At 41.1% G+C, this 17,856-nt stretch overlaps 2 protein-coding genes and 3 non-coding genes across 5 annotated transcripts; all 5 read left to right on the top strand.

Annotated features, from left to right (window-relative positions):
- The first annotated feature begins 1,163 nt into the window (after positions 1 to 1,163).
- LOC134492216 (histone H2B.v3-like) lies at positions 1,164 to 1,907 on the top strand. The gene has a single exon (XM_063296403.1). It carries the CDS (start codon positions 1,164 to 1,166, stop codon positions 1,611 to 1,613), a length of 450 nt encoding a protein of 149 aa, XP_063152473.1. The 3' UTR covers positions 1,614 to 1,907.
- A 7,806-nt stretch (positions 1,908 to 9,713) lies between these two features.
- Positions 9,714 to 9,822, top strand: TRNAL-CAA (transfer RNA leucine (anticodon CAA)). Its single transcript has 2 exons — positions 9,714 to 9,751; positions 9,777 to 9,822. It is a non-coding gene; the product is annotated as a tRNA-Leu (tRNA).
- A 492-nt stretch (positions 9,823 to 10,314) lies between these two features.
- Positions 10,315 to 10,386, top strand: TRNAE-CUC (transfer RNA glutamic acid (anticodon CUC)). The gene has a single exon. It is a non-coding gene; the product is annotated as a tRNA-Glu (tRNA).
- Positions 10,387 to 14,506: 4,120 nt separating this feature from the next.
- On the top strand, positions 14,507 to 15,021 carry LOC134492215 (histone H2B.v3-like). The gene has a single exon (XM_063296402.1). The coding sequence runs from the start codon at positions 14,507 to 14,509 to the stop codon at positions 14,954 to 14,956; it is 450 nt and encodes a 149-aa protein (XP_063152472.1). The 3' UTR covers positions 14,957 to 15,021.
- A 1,171-nt stretch (positions 15,022 to 16,192) lies between these two features.
- On the top strand, positions 16,193 to 16,264 carry TRNAE-CUC (transfer RNA glutamic acid (anticodon CUC)). Its single transcript has one exon. It is a non-coding gene; the product is annotated as a tRNA-Glu (tRNA).
- Positions 16,265 to 17,856: the final 1,592 nt, after the last annotated feature.

Below are 17,856 nucleotides of genomic sequence, written 5' to 3'. Positions count from 1 at the left end.
CGCTGGAAAAAAAAACTTTGGAAAAGAAACATCTAATTCTTAGGAGTATAATAAAATGGGGTTTTACCAGGTCATGTAATTCTCATATGGTTTTCTTTCTTTTTAAATTATGTCGGCTGTTGGGGTTGCCACAGTGTGAATTGAAAGCAAACCCTCTTTTACACTGAACTTTAGAGGACAGGGAGAGAAAGGTGGATGCAGGATATGTAGCTTATTTCCTTGGGCTGATAACAGCATGTCGGAGAATTGTTATGAGACTTGGAGGTTTCATATGAATCATCTTTAAAGGAGCCCCTTGTGAGTTGTGGGGGTGGTTACCTGAATGGAAGGTTTCTTCCTTGCAACAGAACCTGGATATCTGAGTTTATTCAGAAACAGGAACAGGATTACTAGGTAATTAATGCTATGAGCCCTTCAAACACAGCCTGTATGTGGATGAAAATGATTGGCGTACTAACCCTATCGCTGGCATATGGTCAGTGCTGAAATGCAGCTGTTAATAATTGTGGTCATCTATTGAGAAGAGAAGGGAAAGCATTTCCAAATCCAAGCCACCTCTCTTCCCCAGTTTTCCCTATGAATGATAGCTTTAAAGCAATATTTAACCTTTGATACACTTATGCCATGTTTCCTATTACACTTCCATATGTCTTCATTAGTTACCACTGTATAATCAACACATCCATTCAACCTCTGCGCCAAGGCCATTGTACAAGCTAAGTCACAGACCAGGGGTCTGAAAGGACAAAAATGTTTGGATTGAGGCAGGGCCTGGCAATATGCACGAAACAGAAGGCTTGCTAACAGGGTAGTAATTTGCCACTGTCCGTGTCAGTTCAGTTGCTTCCTGTCTGAGAGCTAGAGAACATCATGGTAGCAACCTACTCATGAATGAATAGCAAAGTATGCTGTAGCTTAGAACGTATTGTAGGACAGCTGATGATGGGGTGATACTGCATGGCATTATATTGTTGTATAGAAATGGCCATCAGGCTTTAGATCACAGACCATTTTAATGTAACAATGACACCCTGGATATAATAAAGACAAAGACAGCCAATCAGGTCTCCCTGTGTAGCTCCATTTGCATGTTATTGTCTATAAGTGATATTGCCTCAAAAGCCTGGCGACATTTCAGGCAGGGGCTTCAGGAGAAAAGAACAATGGCTGCCAAACAGCAGGGCAAAAAGAAAGCCAGAGACACAAAGAGGAAGAAGATCCAGAAGAGGCACCAACTAGCTAAGCGGAAGCAGAAGAAGCTGCAGCCCAGGAAGCAGAAGAAGCACCAGGCTCGTCCCAAACGCCGGGTCAAGCGGTCCTCGGCCGCCAAGTCGGAGAACAGCGGCCCAGAGAGGGTCTGCTCCCCGCGGCTCTTTGCCTCCAAGGCCCTTCGGCAGATGCCCAAGGTGCGGATGGAGGCCAAGGCCAGGAGCCTGATGAAGACCTTGCTGACCGACGTCTACGACCAGGTGGCCACCGAGGTGGAGACCTTGAGCCAGAAGCACGAGCTGTCCGACATCAGCGGGTCGGATGTGCAAGCCGCCTTGAAGGAAGCCATGACGAAGGAGCTGGCCAAGCACTCGGCCGAGCCTACCAGCACTGAATGTGCTTAGAGGAACATGCCTCCCTTCTCCCGCAGGGACCCAAAGGGAGAAGAACAAAGATCGTAAAAAGTATCCGAGAGACTTTAACATATTTTGCTGCCCTTTTAAGTATAAGAAATCCTGCACTCTACATTTCCTAAGGCACCACCTTTCATCTCCCACAATTGTTATTCCCAAACAATATGAAGGAAGTTAAAGTGATGACTGGACAATGGCCTGTATATTCTAAGACATTTTCATCAGTGTCTAAGCCAGAACCTAAATGCTAAGAAAGCCATGATTAAGTAAATATTTGAAATAATTGTTTGTAAGGTGTTTCCAAAAGGCAATCCAATAAACCAGGATTTTAGCAGCTTTATTCAATGAATTGCATGTATGATTTTTTAATGTTTTCTTCTCCCTTTAGGGGATTTGTCTCTGGGTTTTTGTTTTAAACACAGTTACCTACAATTTTGACTTATAGTCATCCCAAAAGGCTAATATTAAGTAGAAACTGGATAATTCACAATACAGCAGTCATTTATTTATTTTCTATCTCACCTTTATTACTTTTTATTATAAATAACTCAAGGCGGCACACATTCCAAATACTCCTTCCTCCTCCTATTTTCCCCACAACAACAACCCTGTGAGGTAGGTTGGGCTGAGAGAGAGGGACTGGCCCAAGATCACCCGGCTGGCTTTCATGCCTAAGGTGGGACTAGAACTCTCAGTCTCCTGGTTTCTAGCCCAGCACCTTAACCACTAGTCCAAACTGAGGAATGTGTCTTTTCTGTCACTGCCCCTGCCCTCTGGAACAGCATCCCCCTCAAGATATGGATGGCGCTCACTCTTCTGGGATCCCAGAAGGCCCTTATGGCCTGGTTCTGTTCCTGGGCCCGGGGTTAATCTGTCTGTGGATCCCTGTCATGTTTTTGATTGCTGTGATTGTTTTTCTCCAGTGTCCTTATCCTTTGTTATATTTTCTGGTTATGCTTTCGTTGTTTTTCATTGTATTTCATTGTAAGCTACCCAGGGTCTTTTGGAATGGGGAGGGTCTAATAAACCTAAATATTTTTGCTATGGTTGCAAATAAACATACTAACAACATGCTTAAAAAATAATAACAACAATAACAACAACAACAATAATTCAACATTTCACAAGTCCAGCAGCCCAGGATAAAATGGCCTTGGAAGGCAGTGACCAGTGACCAGAAGGTGCATTCCTGCTCTGCTGAACAATAGCCCAAATGGGGTGGTTTGCCTCTGATGAAATTGAGCAGAGCAGCCAAACTGGACGGTCTTGCTTGAGCTGGTCCAAGCTGTAAAATACTACTTTTGATGTAAGATGGGCAGGACTTGCCTTCATGGCGAGCTGGGGGCAAGCAAAGGCTATGTTTTTCATTTTTGCCCTTGAGAAACAGACAGTGGCCAGTACTCATGCTGGAGCAACCTGGTTGTGTGGCTCAGCCCTAATTATTTAGGTGCCAGTGAGTCAGGCCTGAGGCCTGGTGATTGTACGGACAAAATGCCTATTAATCTGCAGCTCTTTTAAGGACACTGTGGGGACCTTCTTTACCCCATCCATCCATATTATCCATTGTCTCCCCTTCTATTTTCCTCAGCCTAGCCAAGCATGATCATTTTTTCTAGTCCGTTCATGTCACAGGCCCAAAGGATGTGAGTTTCTGCTTGCCGATCATTGCCTCAAGAGAGAGGCCTGTCTGTTTGATCCAGAACTGGCTTTTCTCACAGTCTACGAATAATTAGACTGCCTAGTTTTGTAATCTAAAGGCATCTACAGGTAGGTCACGATTAGTGTGGTTAATGACTCCCACAGAATGGCTGCATTATTTGAATTTGCACTATTTGGAGTGATATTTCTACGGGAAATAGGGTAATTGGTTCCAGGTCAATGGAAATAGGCAATTAAAATTTTTAAACATAATGCTTATATGATTAGTAATGAAATAACAGTAAAAGAGGATAAAGCCGTATCCAAAGCGTACCTTCTATCTCCTGCATTCTGCTGTGGTTCTTCAAAACGAGCCTCTTCTTTTTTGAGCTTTCCTTGACTGGAACCTTCTTTTTTCTCCATTTTGCACACATGATGATGATTGTCTAAAATCCCAACAGCAGCTGTCCATGCGTTAGCTTCAGCCACACACTAATTGAATTTTGACTCACGTTATACACAACCTGGTATCGATTTATAAGTCACACTAAATCGAATTTTGCACTATAGTATTTGAACTTGACTTACCTGTATTCTCTCTCTTTCTCTCTCTCTCTCTCTGTCCAGCCATACATTCACACTGGAAAACTGTTTAACTATTCTCCTCTTTGTTACAGATCTGTTCTTAGCATTCATGATCTTGTCTATCGGCTTTTTCTCCTGGCCAATCTCCACTCATCCTTGCACTGGCAGAAACTATCCCAGCCCATCAGTGACTCCTTCCTTTCACTGCCAATGGCTATCCTGCCAGTTCAGTATTGCTGCCAAATGATGGTGTCCTTATTTACAGTACAGCACATGGGGTGGAACATACTAAGGAAATGGAATGGTGGAATCCCATGGCGTTCTTGCCCTTCCTACTGAATGCCACCAGCCAGCAGGAAATAGCCATCACTCACTCTCCTTAATGAGAGATGGGGCTGGCCTGGCCTGGGCCTATGAAGGAGCTGAGTTTTGACAGATGGGTAGACTGGGTTAAGGCTGCTTCAGATATGAGATAGGGACTTGACGACAACAGGAGAACAGGACAGGAGAACACGCTTGCTGGAGCATAGGTGCCTGTTCCTAACCACAATGATGGCAAAATGATGCCATGACATAAACTCTGGCCTTTCATACTTAGGTTGCAACATCACATGCAAGTAAAGAAGGGGCAGAGTTTTTGTTGCAACATTGCAATGCAAATTTTGAAAAATGCTCAAGATGGAGTTAGACAGAAGATGAATTTTCAGACATCAAACTATATGTGACACCTTTCTTATTGATCATTTACATGGGAGGAAAAATAAAGACCACAGGAGTGATAAAAGTTGATGTAGAACTTAACAGTAAAAAATTGCTGTCTGGATTTGGGTATTATTGAGAGTCAAGGACTGGTAATGTGAAGGTGAGAGAAGTAAAGAAACTAATCTTGATGTGGAATTCTGCAAGGATGCTGTGGTCAGTCTCAAACTCTTCTCCATAAGTGAAGGAACTTACAAGCTTTTCAAACTAAACCACAGTAGTATTTCAGAAGAAAGCTGTATCAAGTTGGCGCTCAACTTGGAGCTTTTTATTGTATTTGCAAACTCATGCACCAAGTAAAATTGGTATGTAAGACATTTAGTAGATTCATCATGATCTGCTAACAAGGGAAAGATAACTGCAATCAACAACTCTCTCTCTTTCTCTCTCTCTCTCTCTCTCACACACACACACACACAACACACACACACACACAAAGTTATCCTACACAGACACATACCCACCATGTCCCTGAAATATGCAAATCTTGCCAAGAGTCCATTCAGGACACCTGGGGGTGATAAAAATAGGACTGGTTAGTAGTTTCGTATGGTGGCCAAGAAGATCAGCAAATAGAAGAAGTAGGGATGGATTGTATAAGCCTCGTGTGGCGCAGAGGGGTAGGCAGCAGTATTGCAACGGAAACTCCCCACGACCCGAGTTTGATCCCAATTGGAAGCTGGATTCTCGGGTAGCCGGCTCAGGTCGACTCAGCCCTCCATCCTTCCAAGCTTGCTGGGGAAGGTGACGACTGGGAGAGGCAATGGCAAACCACCCCACTATAGTCTGCCAAGAAAACGTCGCAAAAGCAGCATCCCCCCAAAGGGTCAGGCATGACTCAGTGCTTGCACAGGGGACCTTTCACCTTCACCAGGCATGGACTGTGCAGGGTATCAACTCATATAGCACCAACTTTAAACAGCCCCCCTATGCTGCTGGGACTGGCCACCTGCCCCTTGGCAACATGTGCCCATTGATTTTGTAAGGCCATCTGGAGGATGGATGTTTTTGATGCTTGTTGAAGCCTTTGCAAGATGGCAACAGTTTTTTGTATGAAAACCATTACTATCTCCCAGGGAATAGAGATTCATCGAAACTGGTTTGCTAGGACGGGAGTACTCATACAAATTGTGAATGATAATTTACTAATTTATTTTACAAGACTTGTATACCATATTGGAGCCCCCTTCTGAAGACTCTGGATCAGTCATCTTGCATGGGTTTATGGAAACTCAGTTGTGGACTCAGGTCACAAAACACGATATTAGCCAAACATCTATGAACGCTTTGGACTGGAAGATACATCAAGTACAGGTTGTGACTGCCTGGCTGATCAATGTTGTAGATGAAACTACTTGTATTTGCCCCAGGTTTTATGCCTACAAAGCTAGTGCATTACATATACCAGGATGATAATGTCCTTGGATTTATTCTTCACAAAGCAAGAAATAGCCAACTAGGTTGGAATAGGTCAACTATGGCCTATAGGATGTGTGTGTCTCCCCCTCCCCTCCAGTAATTCTGAGATTCTGCTTTCCAACTGTACTGGCACAATGATCAATTTTCTGCATCCCACTGTTCATTTTAAAATCAGTGTTTCTCAACCTTGGCAACTTTAAGATATGTGGACTTCAACTCCCAGAATTCCCCAGCCAGCATGGGTTGGTGACTGGCTGGGGAATTCTGGGAGTGGGAGCCCAAACATTTTAAAGTGGCCAAGGTTAAGAAACCCTGCTTAAAATGCTTAAATAGAGATTATAGTGGGTGCCTGAAATCTCTTTGAGATAAAAGTGACCCATTTCCAACCTTAAAACCTCTCCCCACCCTTGAAAGATTGAAAATGGGTAGAAATGGTTCTGTCCTGCCAGGCCTAGTGTCACTGGAAGGTCTTCTGCAGCCCTCCTGCTGTTGAAAAAGAGAGAGTGCAGACCAAAACAAAGGATTGCTTAGCCTTGATGTCATCTGTAGAGCTAGGAGGTTAAACTCCAAGGGCCATTTGTTGTTGTTGTTGTTGTTGTTGTTCAGTTGTTAAGTCATGTCCGACTCTTCGTGACCCCGTGGACCACAGCATGCCAGGCCTTCCTGTCCTCCACTGTCTCCTGGAGTTTACTCAGATTCATGTTCATTGCATCAGTGATGCTATCTAACCATCTCATCCTCTGCCGTCCCCTTCTCCTTTTGCCTTCAGTCTTTCCCAGCATCAGGGTCTTTTCCAGTGAGTCTCTCTTCGCATTAGGTGGCCAAAGTATCTGAGCTTCAGCTTCAGTATCTGTCCTTCCAATGAACAGTCAGGGTTGATTTCCTGTAGGACCAAGGGCCATTAGATGGCAGCAAAGGCCAGATTTTATGCAGCCCTTTGCTGTAACCAGGCAATCAGCAGGGTTTGCCCAGAAACCAGCCCAAATATAATACTATATACCAGCTTTTCTCAACGTTTTGATCCCAGAGGAACCCTTGAAATATTTTTCAGGCCTGGGGGAACCCCTGCACATTCAGGCTCAAATATAGGCCAGAAGTTACAAAATTATTATATTTGTTTCATGGGTAGTTCTGTACAGTATATATGCATTAATGGTATTCCTAGACTAAAAATAAGGAATGAAACTTACCTCTTTAATGTGAAATTGCCTGAATTTGGAATAATTTTTTAAATAAATTGTGATCTCCCAGGGAATCCCTAGTGACCTCTTGTGGAACCCAATGGTTCCATGACCGCTGTAGGAAGTTTAAAAAAAAATGGATCTGATCACCTGATAAATGTAAATTGTTCCTGTCTTGAACCATTCTGACAATTGGTCCTCTGCTATAGGCCACTGTTCCAGCTAGTAAAAATGTTGAATAATTGACACAAGTTGAATATTTATAACCAATGGGAAAAGGTTGGAGCCCAAAGAAAGAGTGGGGAAACTGGCTGGCTATATATGGATTAATAAAACAGAAATTATTGAAGACAAAATGCTTTAGTTTTTTGTTGCTTAGCTGTTTTGCAAATACTTTAAAATCCATAAACCAGCAGTTTTTTGGGGGGAGGAACAACTGATTAAAAAGTACTTCAATTCGGATAACTGGAGCGTAGCTGATTTTTTTTAATGAATGGAACTTACATGACATGTTGCATGGAAGAGAAGGGTTCTGCATTCATAATTGTGTCATTTACAACTACACAGCTTCAGCTTGGAGGATATTATCTGAAAAGCCTCACATTTCAGAGTATTCTTTCCTACAAAGATTATTGTGATGTTACCTATTGCTCCCTGTTTCATGGCAACAGAGGCATGTACCATTTTTTTCCTTTTAAACATTTAATATTTCTGTTTTGTTATTTAATATAATACACAGTTTGAGAGATTAACAGCATCTTTCAAGAATTGAGAATTTGCCCAGAGTACTGTATGGGCAAAGATGAACGCTAGTCAGAAATGCAATTTGTTGATTATGTAGTTGCAAATCTAGACGAACTTTTTAAATAATACCTAGTGGGGCCGCTTCCTAATTCACTGATATTTATTAGTAGTATTAATAGTAATTAATTTTGCAAGTTTTGCAATTTCATGGTTTCACCATGATTGGTTTATTTATGGAAGCCATCCAGAGTCTTCAGAAGGGGGCTCCAAAATGGTATACAAATAGCATTCGTCTTAGTCTTAGTATATTAGTATTAGGAGTGGACAGTTTGGAGATGTTTGGCCAGAACTAAAGATTATATGGAAAAGTGGGGGTTTCTCCCTGAGGGCAAGGATGTTTGCTGCGAATGCGGCAATATTCAAAGAACTACCCATCTTTTGCAGTGCCCTTTGAATCATTTTGCAATAAATATTCTTGCAAATATCAGAATCATTTTGCAATAAATATTCTTGCACTGTCATATCTGGAAGAAAAATATCATTCTGTGTGTTCTGGAGAGGCCAACCTCAATTATTTGATTACCGCTAGGAAAGCATATGAGATTGGCAAGAGATGTGCCATAAGAGCCGATCACGTATCAAGCATGGTAGTACCCTCTTGAAAATCAGCTTTTCTTTTTTCAAAAAAGTTTTGTTTTGGCAAGTGGTGTGTATTTTGGCTGCAGATGAGAAACAAAGGTGAAGTTCATGGGAAAAAAAAACACAAGGTATTAAAAATCCTATAACTCTGATCAAGCCATCCTTTTTTTCTTTTTGTTTGGTTTTCCATTTTTATTGCACCAATATAGATAATTTAAATAGATGAAACAATGCAATTTAAGACATTTCATTTTAATTTTAAATTAAAATTTTAACTTTAGATGTATAAACTTAGATATTTAATAAATACACTGGAGTTCCACAGCCAATAAATTAATACTAATACTTGTCGTTTCATGTCAGAAGTGCAAGAAATAGAAAGGGGGAGAGTATTAATTAAAAGTTAAAAAGTTAAAAACATTTAATAAAAATATAAAATTTATATAACTAGCCCAATGTTGGGCCACATTGATGGCAGAGGTGTTTCTGATCAATTGAGTCATTCTGTGCGCATGTCGGTCCCAAAGGGCACTGCAAAAGACGGGTAGTTCTTTGAATATTGCCGCATTCGCAGCAAACATCCTTGCCCTCAGGGAGAAACCCCCACTTTTCCATATAATCTTTAGTTCTGGCCAAACATCTCCAAACTGTCCACTCCTAATACTAATATACTAAGACTAAGACGAATGCTATTTGTATACCATTTTGGAGCCCCCTTCTGAAGACTCTGGATGGCTTCCATAAATAAACCATGAAATTGCAAAACCTGCAAAATGAATTACTATTAATACTACTAATAAATATCAGTGAATTAGGAAGCGGCCCCACTAGGTATTATTTAAACAGTTCGTTTTGCAAAAAAAGAACCCAGCTGGAACTGGCACTGTTTGGCTCCAGGAAGTATAAACTTCGTGCAAACGTCTGGCGGCTCGATTGGATGTTTAGCTTTCCGTCTGCGGTGCTGTTACGCTTTATGGCTGCCGATAGTTCCGTATCTAGAGATTTACCGCGGCGCATTAATTTTCTGGGGCTGCGGGAAGGAGTCTGCGTGGGAAGGCGATTGCTGGCTGTTTGCGGAGCGGAATGGAAGGGTAAAGGGCCTTCCTGCAGAGACTCAACCGCGAGTGTCAGGATGGCCGAGTGGTCTAAGGCGCCAGACTCAAGGTTCGCTCCTTCCCCGCGCTGGGTGTTCTGGTCTCCGAATGGAGGCGTGGGTTCAAATCCCACTTCTGACACATCCCTTTTTTCCCCCCGCTCTATATCCCTCCCATAAAAAATGCATCCAGGTTGTATGTCTAGAAAACAAGTGAAAGATACATTTTAAGCATCTAGAAAACAACTGAAAGATACATTTTAAGCATTTTCCTTCCTGGTTATTTTATGGACGCGTTCACGTTCAATTTCACTTTCGACTTCCCTTTGCCACCGAAGAAGTATTTTGCGGGATAGAGAATTTGAGGCCGGATGCAAAGGAGAGAGTCCCGCTCCCCATTCCCCTGTCCCCCATCTTCCCCCCCCTCCCCTCCCCTCCCCTCCCCTCCCCTTTAAGATTCTGTTCGCTGGAGTTTAGAAATGGGAAAAGCCCAATTTTAAAACTTCTGAATTAGTGTAACAGTATATTTAGAACTGAGTCTCACTGCAATTCTACAGAAAACTATTGCGTTTATCACCGGGAAATATGTTCCATTTGGACTCTGTTAAAACTAAAGAAAGCTTTTGGAACAGCTTCCCTGGTGGTCTAGTGGTTAGGATTCGGCGCTCTCACCGCCGCGGCCCGGGTTCGATTCCCGGTCAGGGAATGAGTTTTTTCATCACCCACATTTCAACACGACGGGATAACAATGATGTTTGAAAATTCCTCATTTTAAAATTTGTATTTAAAACTCTGTATTTATATTTCGAACCTCAGGAATAAACCTATATTTTAAAAAGAAACAAAGTTTTAAAATTAAATAAGAAATGAATATGTATGCGTATTTGCGTGCAAAGTAGGATGGAAATAAATGCACACAGATGTTTTAGTAAGAAAATCCTCCTTTAAATATAATTAAAGAAGTAAAAGCTCAACAAAACTATTTAAGAGATTTAATATGATTTTTAAAGTAACATTAAATGCTCTGAGATATTGCTGCCAATCAGATTTGGGTGTGCGTTCCAGTTTCTTCTCAATTATGTCCAATGTCCAATCAGGAAAATGATAAACATGTGAGATCAGACAAGTTTGTTACCACATTGTGTATTTTCTTTTATTTATGTAAGGAGGAGTTATATATAAAATTTATGCTTGTAAGAACTTCTTTTAAAATGACAAGGAAACTGTACAGCAGTGTGATGTACAATAAGAGAAAATTTAAAAAATGATTTCAAGAGGTTTAACCATTTATTTCAGTGTATTGGTTCTGTTGCTTATGTTCATGTTTTCTCTATTTACTTGTACTTCTAACACCCAGACACACAAATAAATAAATAAATAAATAAATATTAACATTAACATTAATATTAATTAATTAATATGGCCACTCAAGCTGAAGATACAAAGTGGGGCAAGTTCCTGCAAATGTAGAAACTGACAGCCCACAAAGAGGATTGCAGATCCTTTTTTTTTTTTTTTTTTAAAGAACATTAGTTTTACTGTAGCTTCAAATACTCCAATGATCAGTTTAGCTCCTGAACAGGCACCGGCATGGGATCATCCAGGTGTGAACTGATTCTGGAATGGGGGCCACACCAGGTATGGATGTGCCCCCAATCAACACTGTTTGTGCTGGTTTACAACTTTTTAAACATGGTGTATAGTCTTGGTACAGTCTGGCAGATGCTTTTGAAGTTCTTCCAAAGTATTCTTTTTGGGTGATTTTATTTTGTCTTCATTGGAAATATATCCTCACCTGTATATCTACTCGCTGGACCCATCATTTGATTAGAATTCAGCTACTTGACAATAGTCACTGCGTGTGAGTTAGGCGACCATATACATTTACTAAATAAGTAAATAATAAGCAGGAAAGGACAAAATTCGTTCGTATTTAAAAGGGCTGGCGCTTAATTTCCTGGACCCCTTATGAGCCGTGCTTCTCTGCGTCACCCAGATTACAATTCCCTGAAAACTGCTGCACATCACGAAGCTCATGAAACTCAGAAGTGGAAACAGGTTGAAAATGCATCCAAACCCCATTTCATTCAGAATGATCCTGCCAACAGAGATCAGTCTGGGATTTTTGGGACTGTTCAGTGAGGGGATGAAAATCATACACACAGCATGACTGTCAAGTTTAAGGTTGATGAAGGGGAATGATGATGATGATGTATATTGCCCAACTCCCAGGACTCTGGGAATGTTTATCTCCTCCAAGTAGGCTGAGGATCATGGTGGTAATTTTACTTAGAGTTGGAACTGTAACATTTATTGCTGTGAGCCGCTGAGCTATGACACCATCAGACCTCATAACTGCCCAGATCATAACCACACCTGGGGCGATAATGGTTTCTTTGTTACAGCGAAGTCTAGTCCTACCCAATCAGCACTTTCAGTGTAATTCCTTCATTTGCATGCTGCTGCCTATAAATGGCCACGCCCACAATGGGTTGGTGACATTTGAAGGCAGAAGCTTGATGAGAGTAGGTCAGGAAAAAAAAAAAGAACAATGGCTGCTAAACAGCAAGGGAAAAGAAAGGCCAGAACTGTGAAGAGACACCAGCTTCGGAAGAAATATCAGCACATCCGGCAAAATCAAAGGACTCAAAAACAGAAGAAACTCCACTCTCACCTAGAACATGGGGTCAAGCATGCCTATGCCACAAATACTGTCAGCAGCAAGGTGGTGAGATTCAGTTCCCCCAAGCTCTTTGCCTCCAAGATGGTACGACAGGTGCTCAAGGCCTATATTGAAGCCAAAGCCAAGGGCCTGGTCAAAACCTTACTAACAGATGTGTACAACCATGTGACCATGGAAGTAGAGGGCTTGAGTCAGAAAACCCAGCCCTCCACCATAAGCTGCACAGATGTGCAGACTGCCTTGAAGGAAGCCATGACGAAGGAACTGGCCAGCCATACAGCTGAGCCCATCAGCAGTGAGTGTGCTTAGAAGAAACCGCCCTCTCCTCTCCTTCGAAGTAGCCCCCGTAGGGACAAGAAGGAAGAGGATCTTTCCAAGAAAGACCCAAGAAACATTAAAATATCTTGCTGCCTTATTATATCCAAGAAATCCTGTGGTCTTCCATTTACTATCAGCTTCACTTCCAACAGTCTTAGTGGCCTAAAAAATGCAGTTTCTGGGATGTGCATTCAGCCAAATTACCTGATGATGAAGCAAATGCTGGACTGCACTGTCTCTACTAGAGATATTCCATACCATAAAGAAGAATCAGAACAACCAGCGTGATTTCAATTATTTGCGAAGTGGTTTTTTGAAAGGAAAAGGAACATCGTATATATCTTGTTTTGCCAATAAATCAGGATTTTAGCAGCTTTATTCACTCTCATGTGTATATTGTATTTATTTAACATCTTGTACACCATTTCCAGTTTAAAAATCAATTGAACTGATTACCATAGATTCAATTAAAGGAGTGAATTAAAACAATAGAATCTAAGGAATTGTGGGCTGGCAGATGGCGGTTACAAACCTAACTGTATCACGCACTGAAGGTACAACTATCTGAAGAGCAAAATATATCTTGAAAAAGGGAATGCTTTAAAGATACATAAAAGCTTAATGGAGTTCTTTTGCTTTTGTCATGAAATGTAAAGGAACATTCATACACAGGCAATACTAACTGGGATAAGCACTGGGAGTCATTCCTAGCACCGACATAGGTTTGCTAGGGGTACTTACTTGGTGTACAACATTTCAAAATGATAGAGAGAAATTGCCAAAATTCTCCAGGAAGCTAATGTGTAGGTAGTGATAAAGCTGGCCCTTGCAGGTGATACAATGAATGTTGTAACTGCACTTTGCATGTAAGTTGCCTGGTGATTTTGGAATTTCTGTAGAGAATGGAATGCTTGTTTAGATCGTTATGATGTAGTTATTGGGAGCCTTGTTACAGCTATTGCCCATCTACAAATCAGAGAGTTAACTCCATCAAATGTGGAGTTGAAGTATGGGAAACTTGCTGTCCATAGTAATTAACAATTGGAAAGAACAGGAGGTGGTTCAAACCTGTTGTTAAGCATATAAGGGTAGCAATTATTCAAAGTCTGGCATATATGTGTCTTGGAATTATTACTGCCTTTTATGTTTATCTTAAAAGTATCTGAATAATCAGCAGCTCCTATTTCTTGTTTTCAGTTTCCCATGAAGGAGGAACAAATGCCTTTCTTGATATTTGCCTGTGTGAAAAATGGTTTTCTGTAGGTTTTATCTCTAATTTCTTTCTAAGGAGATGCTTTGTCTATTGAACAGCTCACTGACTGCTAAATGTAGCAGAGGCACTTGGTAAGATGGTATTCACTCCAAATATCAGGCTACTGCAGACTACCACTTGCAGAAAGCTAAGAATATGGTAAACAAGTTGTAAAGATGCCCATAAACTCAGACACTATTTTGTGCTAAAAAATAAACAGTCACATAGGTTTTGGGAATAACAGCAAGGTTTGGGGTTGAAGATAAAAATCTGGAGGCTCAGGTATTGGGTGAGGATGCTAAAAGTGTATTTTCATTGCAAAATGTAAGTATGGACAGGATATCCTTGGAACCAGGCAATGGTGGCAGAGGTAAACTTCATTTCCTGAAGATTACAAAAATTAGATCACAATCATGTCCCATGTAACAATGGTTCCATGGATACAATGAAGGTAGGGTTACCCAATCAGCACCCTCCATACAGATCTCTCATTTGCATGGTATTGTCTATAAGTGACTTTGTCTGGCGAAAGCCTGGCGACATTTCAGGCAGGGGCTTCAGGAGAAAAGAACAATGGCTGCCAAACAGCAGGGCAAAAAGAAAGCCAGAGACACGAAGAGGAAGAAGATCCAGAAGAGGCACCAACTAGCTAAGCGGAAGCAGAAGAAGCTGCAGCCCAGGAAGCAGAAGAAGCACCAGGCTCGTCCCAAACGCCGGGTCAAGCGGTCCTCGGCCGCCAAGTCGGAGAACAGCGGCCCAGAGAGGGTCTGCTCCCCGCGGCTCTTTGCCTCCAAGGCCCTTCGGCAGATGCCCAAGGTGCGGATGGAGGCCAAGGCCAGGAGCCTGATGAAGACCTTGCTGACCGACGTCTACGACCAGGTGGCCACCGAGGTGGAGACCTTGAGCCAGAAGCACGAGCTGTCCGACATCAGCGGGTCGGATGTGCAAGCCGCCTTGAAGGAAGCCATGACGAAGGAGCTGGCCAAGCACTCGGCCGAGCCTACCAGCACTGAATGTGCTTAGAGGAACATGCCTCCCTTCTCCCGCAGGGACCCAAAGGGAGAAGAACAAAGATCGTAAAAAGTATCCGAGAGACTTTAACATATTTTGCTGCCTTAGGAAATCCATGGAATCCTGTAACCTATCAATATCTAAGATGCTCATCTTCAACCATCTTTGTAGACAACACAGACATCACGTTTAGGTGACACCTTGGGAACAGGCCCAGCAAATTCTCCCCACTGTCGAATGGAAGCGGAGATAGCACAGCTCTGGGCAGAGAGATGTGAAAGATGTTTTTGAGGGAGCTTCCAACAGAAAAGAAATCTAATATTGTTTTTCTGGCCAGCAGGATTTTAGTGGCTTTATTCATGTCTTCCAAATAAATCAGGCTTTTAGCAGCTTTACTTAATTGAATTTGTTTTTTGTTTTTTTCTTAATGGCTGGAAATGTATGCTTCGTGCTGAACAACCAAGATGATCACTGATTAATAGTAATAAATAGGAGCCAGATGACTAAAGTTTCAACTCTAATAAAAATAAACGTCTGCTTCAAGGGGTCCCCGACTCCTGACTACTTCAGGTAGCCTTCTTGGCGACCTCTGCATTCTCCTATTGAGGCATAAAAAGTACGATTTGAAAAAAGGGGAGAAGAAGGAAATTAGTATAGGAAATATAGAAGAGGTATGAAATGGGAATCACAAATGGAAGACATAAAACGCTTTCAAAATATAGCAGTGAGAAAAGGGTGTTCTAAAAAACATTTACTTTTGAAACTTATTTGGAACCTGCCGTTCGACAGGCGGTATCCAGTTTTTTCTTCAAAGACGGCATTTGGAAACGTTAATCGCCATCCCCAGAAAGGGTGGTCGCCAGTTCCACGCCTTGCCCGATGCATTTTTTTCCCAATCAGTCGGTCCATGCGGGAGTGGATGTAGCCGCCTCCGAAGAAACAGGCAAATATCTCCTGAAAGGGAGTGGATGAAAACAGGGCCTCTTCCCACTGAATTCCTTTGTAGGCTGAGGTAATATTCCCCGAACGAAAGACGTAGCGTAAATAGATAATTCGGTGAGTTTATTACACTGGCGATGCCTTGTTTAGAGATTTCTCTCGTTATGTTCTTGTGCTTCAAAATAACTTAGTTGGAGGATAGCGAATTTTAGGGGAATGTTGCTAAAAGAAGGGAGGAACAATTTTCTGAAAGGCAGGTAAAGATTGCAACATTGACTAATAAAGGTTTAAGAAGCTGTTTTCGCAACTTCCCTGGTGGTCTAGTGGTTAGGATTCGGCGCTCTCACCGCCGCGGCCCGGGTTCGATTCCCGGTCAGGGAATTCGTTTTGGAAAGCTGGAATCTTACCTTTTATGACACAGGGGTAATCCTTCAAGATCCTCAGCGTGTTCATTCTGTAAGCGCTGCTTTTCAATTTTCTGTTCAAATAAAGAATAAGAACTTCAACAGAATTCTGGAGACTTAATTAGTTAAATGTGTAAATTTTGTGCGCGTGAGAATGTTTTGACACTATTTGGGGGCTGGGTTATGATTTTTCCTTAGTCAGCAGAATTTTTGTTTTACAAACTTCTATCAGTCCTTCCTTTCAGAGCTCACACCCAAAATGAGGCATCAAGGTAGAGAATGAAACACTTAAAGCAATAGTACTTAATATCTACTTAATGGCACTAAATATCAACTAAAAAAGAAAGGCCAGCTAAAAGAATGGCCAAGTTTGCATGCTCTGCATGGCATTTTTCCTGTAGCAGGTAATTTTGCTAGAGTATACAGGTAGTCCTTGCTTAATGACCACAATTGGGACCAGAATTTTGGTTGCTAAGTGAAGCAGTCATTAAGCAAATCCAACCCAATTTTACAACCTTTTTTGTAGCAGTCATTAAGTGAATAACCACAGTCATTAAGTAAACCACATGGTTGTTAAGCGAATCACACAATCCCTCACTGATTTTGCTTTCCAGAAATGCTGGAAAGGTCAAAAATGGTGATCACATGACCACGGGACTCTGTGACGGTCATAAATTGTCATTCTTGGGGATGGCTGGCACCTTAAAGCGGTCCTCATATATACATGAATTGAATTAGAACTTTTAACTGCCATCTGGATTCTATTTTATATTTTATATTTATATTTATATTTATATTTATATTAATATTAATATTAATATTTATATTTATATTAATATTAATATTAATATTAATATTAATATTAATATTAATATTAATATTAATATTTTGTATTTATATTTATATTTATATTTATATTTATATTTATATTTTATGTATTATTGTGGTTTTATTGTATTCTAATTTTTTAGTTTTATTGTAAACTGCCCAGAGTCCCTGTCTTGGGGGCAGATGGGTGGTGGTGAAATTTGATAGATAGATAGATAGATAGATAAATAAATAAATAAAAAATGCAAAGTGGTTGCCAAGTGCCCACATTGTGATCACATGACCGGGGGGACACTGCGACGGTCATAAGGGTGAGGACTGGTTGTAAGTCATTTTTGCCAGCACCGTTGTAAGTCTGAACCATCACTAAATGAATGATCATTAAGTGAGGACTACCTGTAATTGTAATCTTGCAAGAGTATAATTCCCCTTGTTCAGTAGTTCCAGCCTTTCTGCTCCAATATATGCATGAAAAAAAAGAATAAAATTGCTAAAATCTCAACGTTTTACCTATAAACATTTCAGAATTTTGTATGAGCATTAGATTTTTGGGAATCAGCCTTCAGTTCTTTTTTTATATACCATTAGTGGCATCTCAACCTTGTTATCTAGTGAAGAGAGTAGCAGTAGGTTTTAAGTCTATTCATACTCTCTAAAATACTGGATCTATATGCTAGTCATCCATGCCATTTGTCCATCTAGCCCTTGGTCACCCAAAACATGAATAGTAACAATGATAAT

Source organism: Candoia aspera, chromosome 2 (assembly GCF_035149785.1).
Source record: "Candoia aspera isolate rCanAsp1 chromosome 2, rCanAsp1.hap2, whole genome shotgun sequence".
Taxonomy (NCBI): domain Eukaryota; kingdom Metazoa; phylum Chordata; class Lepidosauria; order Squamata; family Boidae; genus Candoia; species Candoia aspera.
The sequence above is the reverse complement of the archived record's forward strand: the minus strand, read 5'-3'. Positions and strand labels throughout refer to the sequence as shown.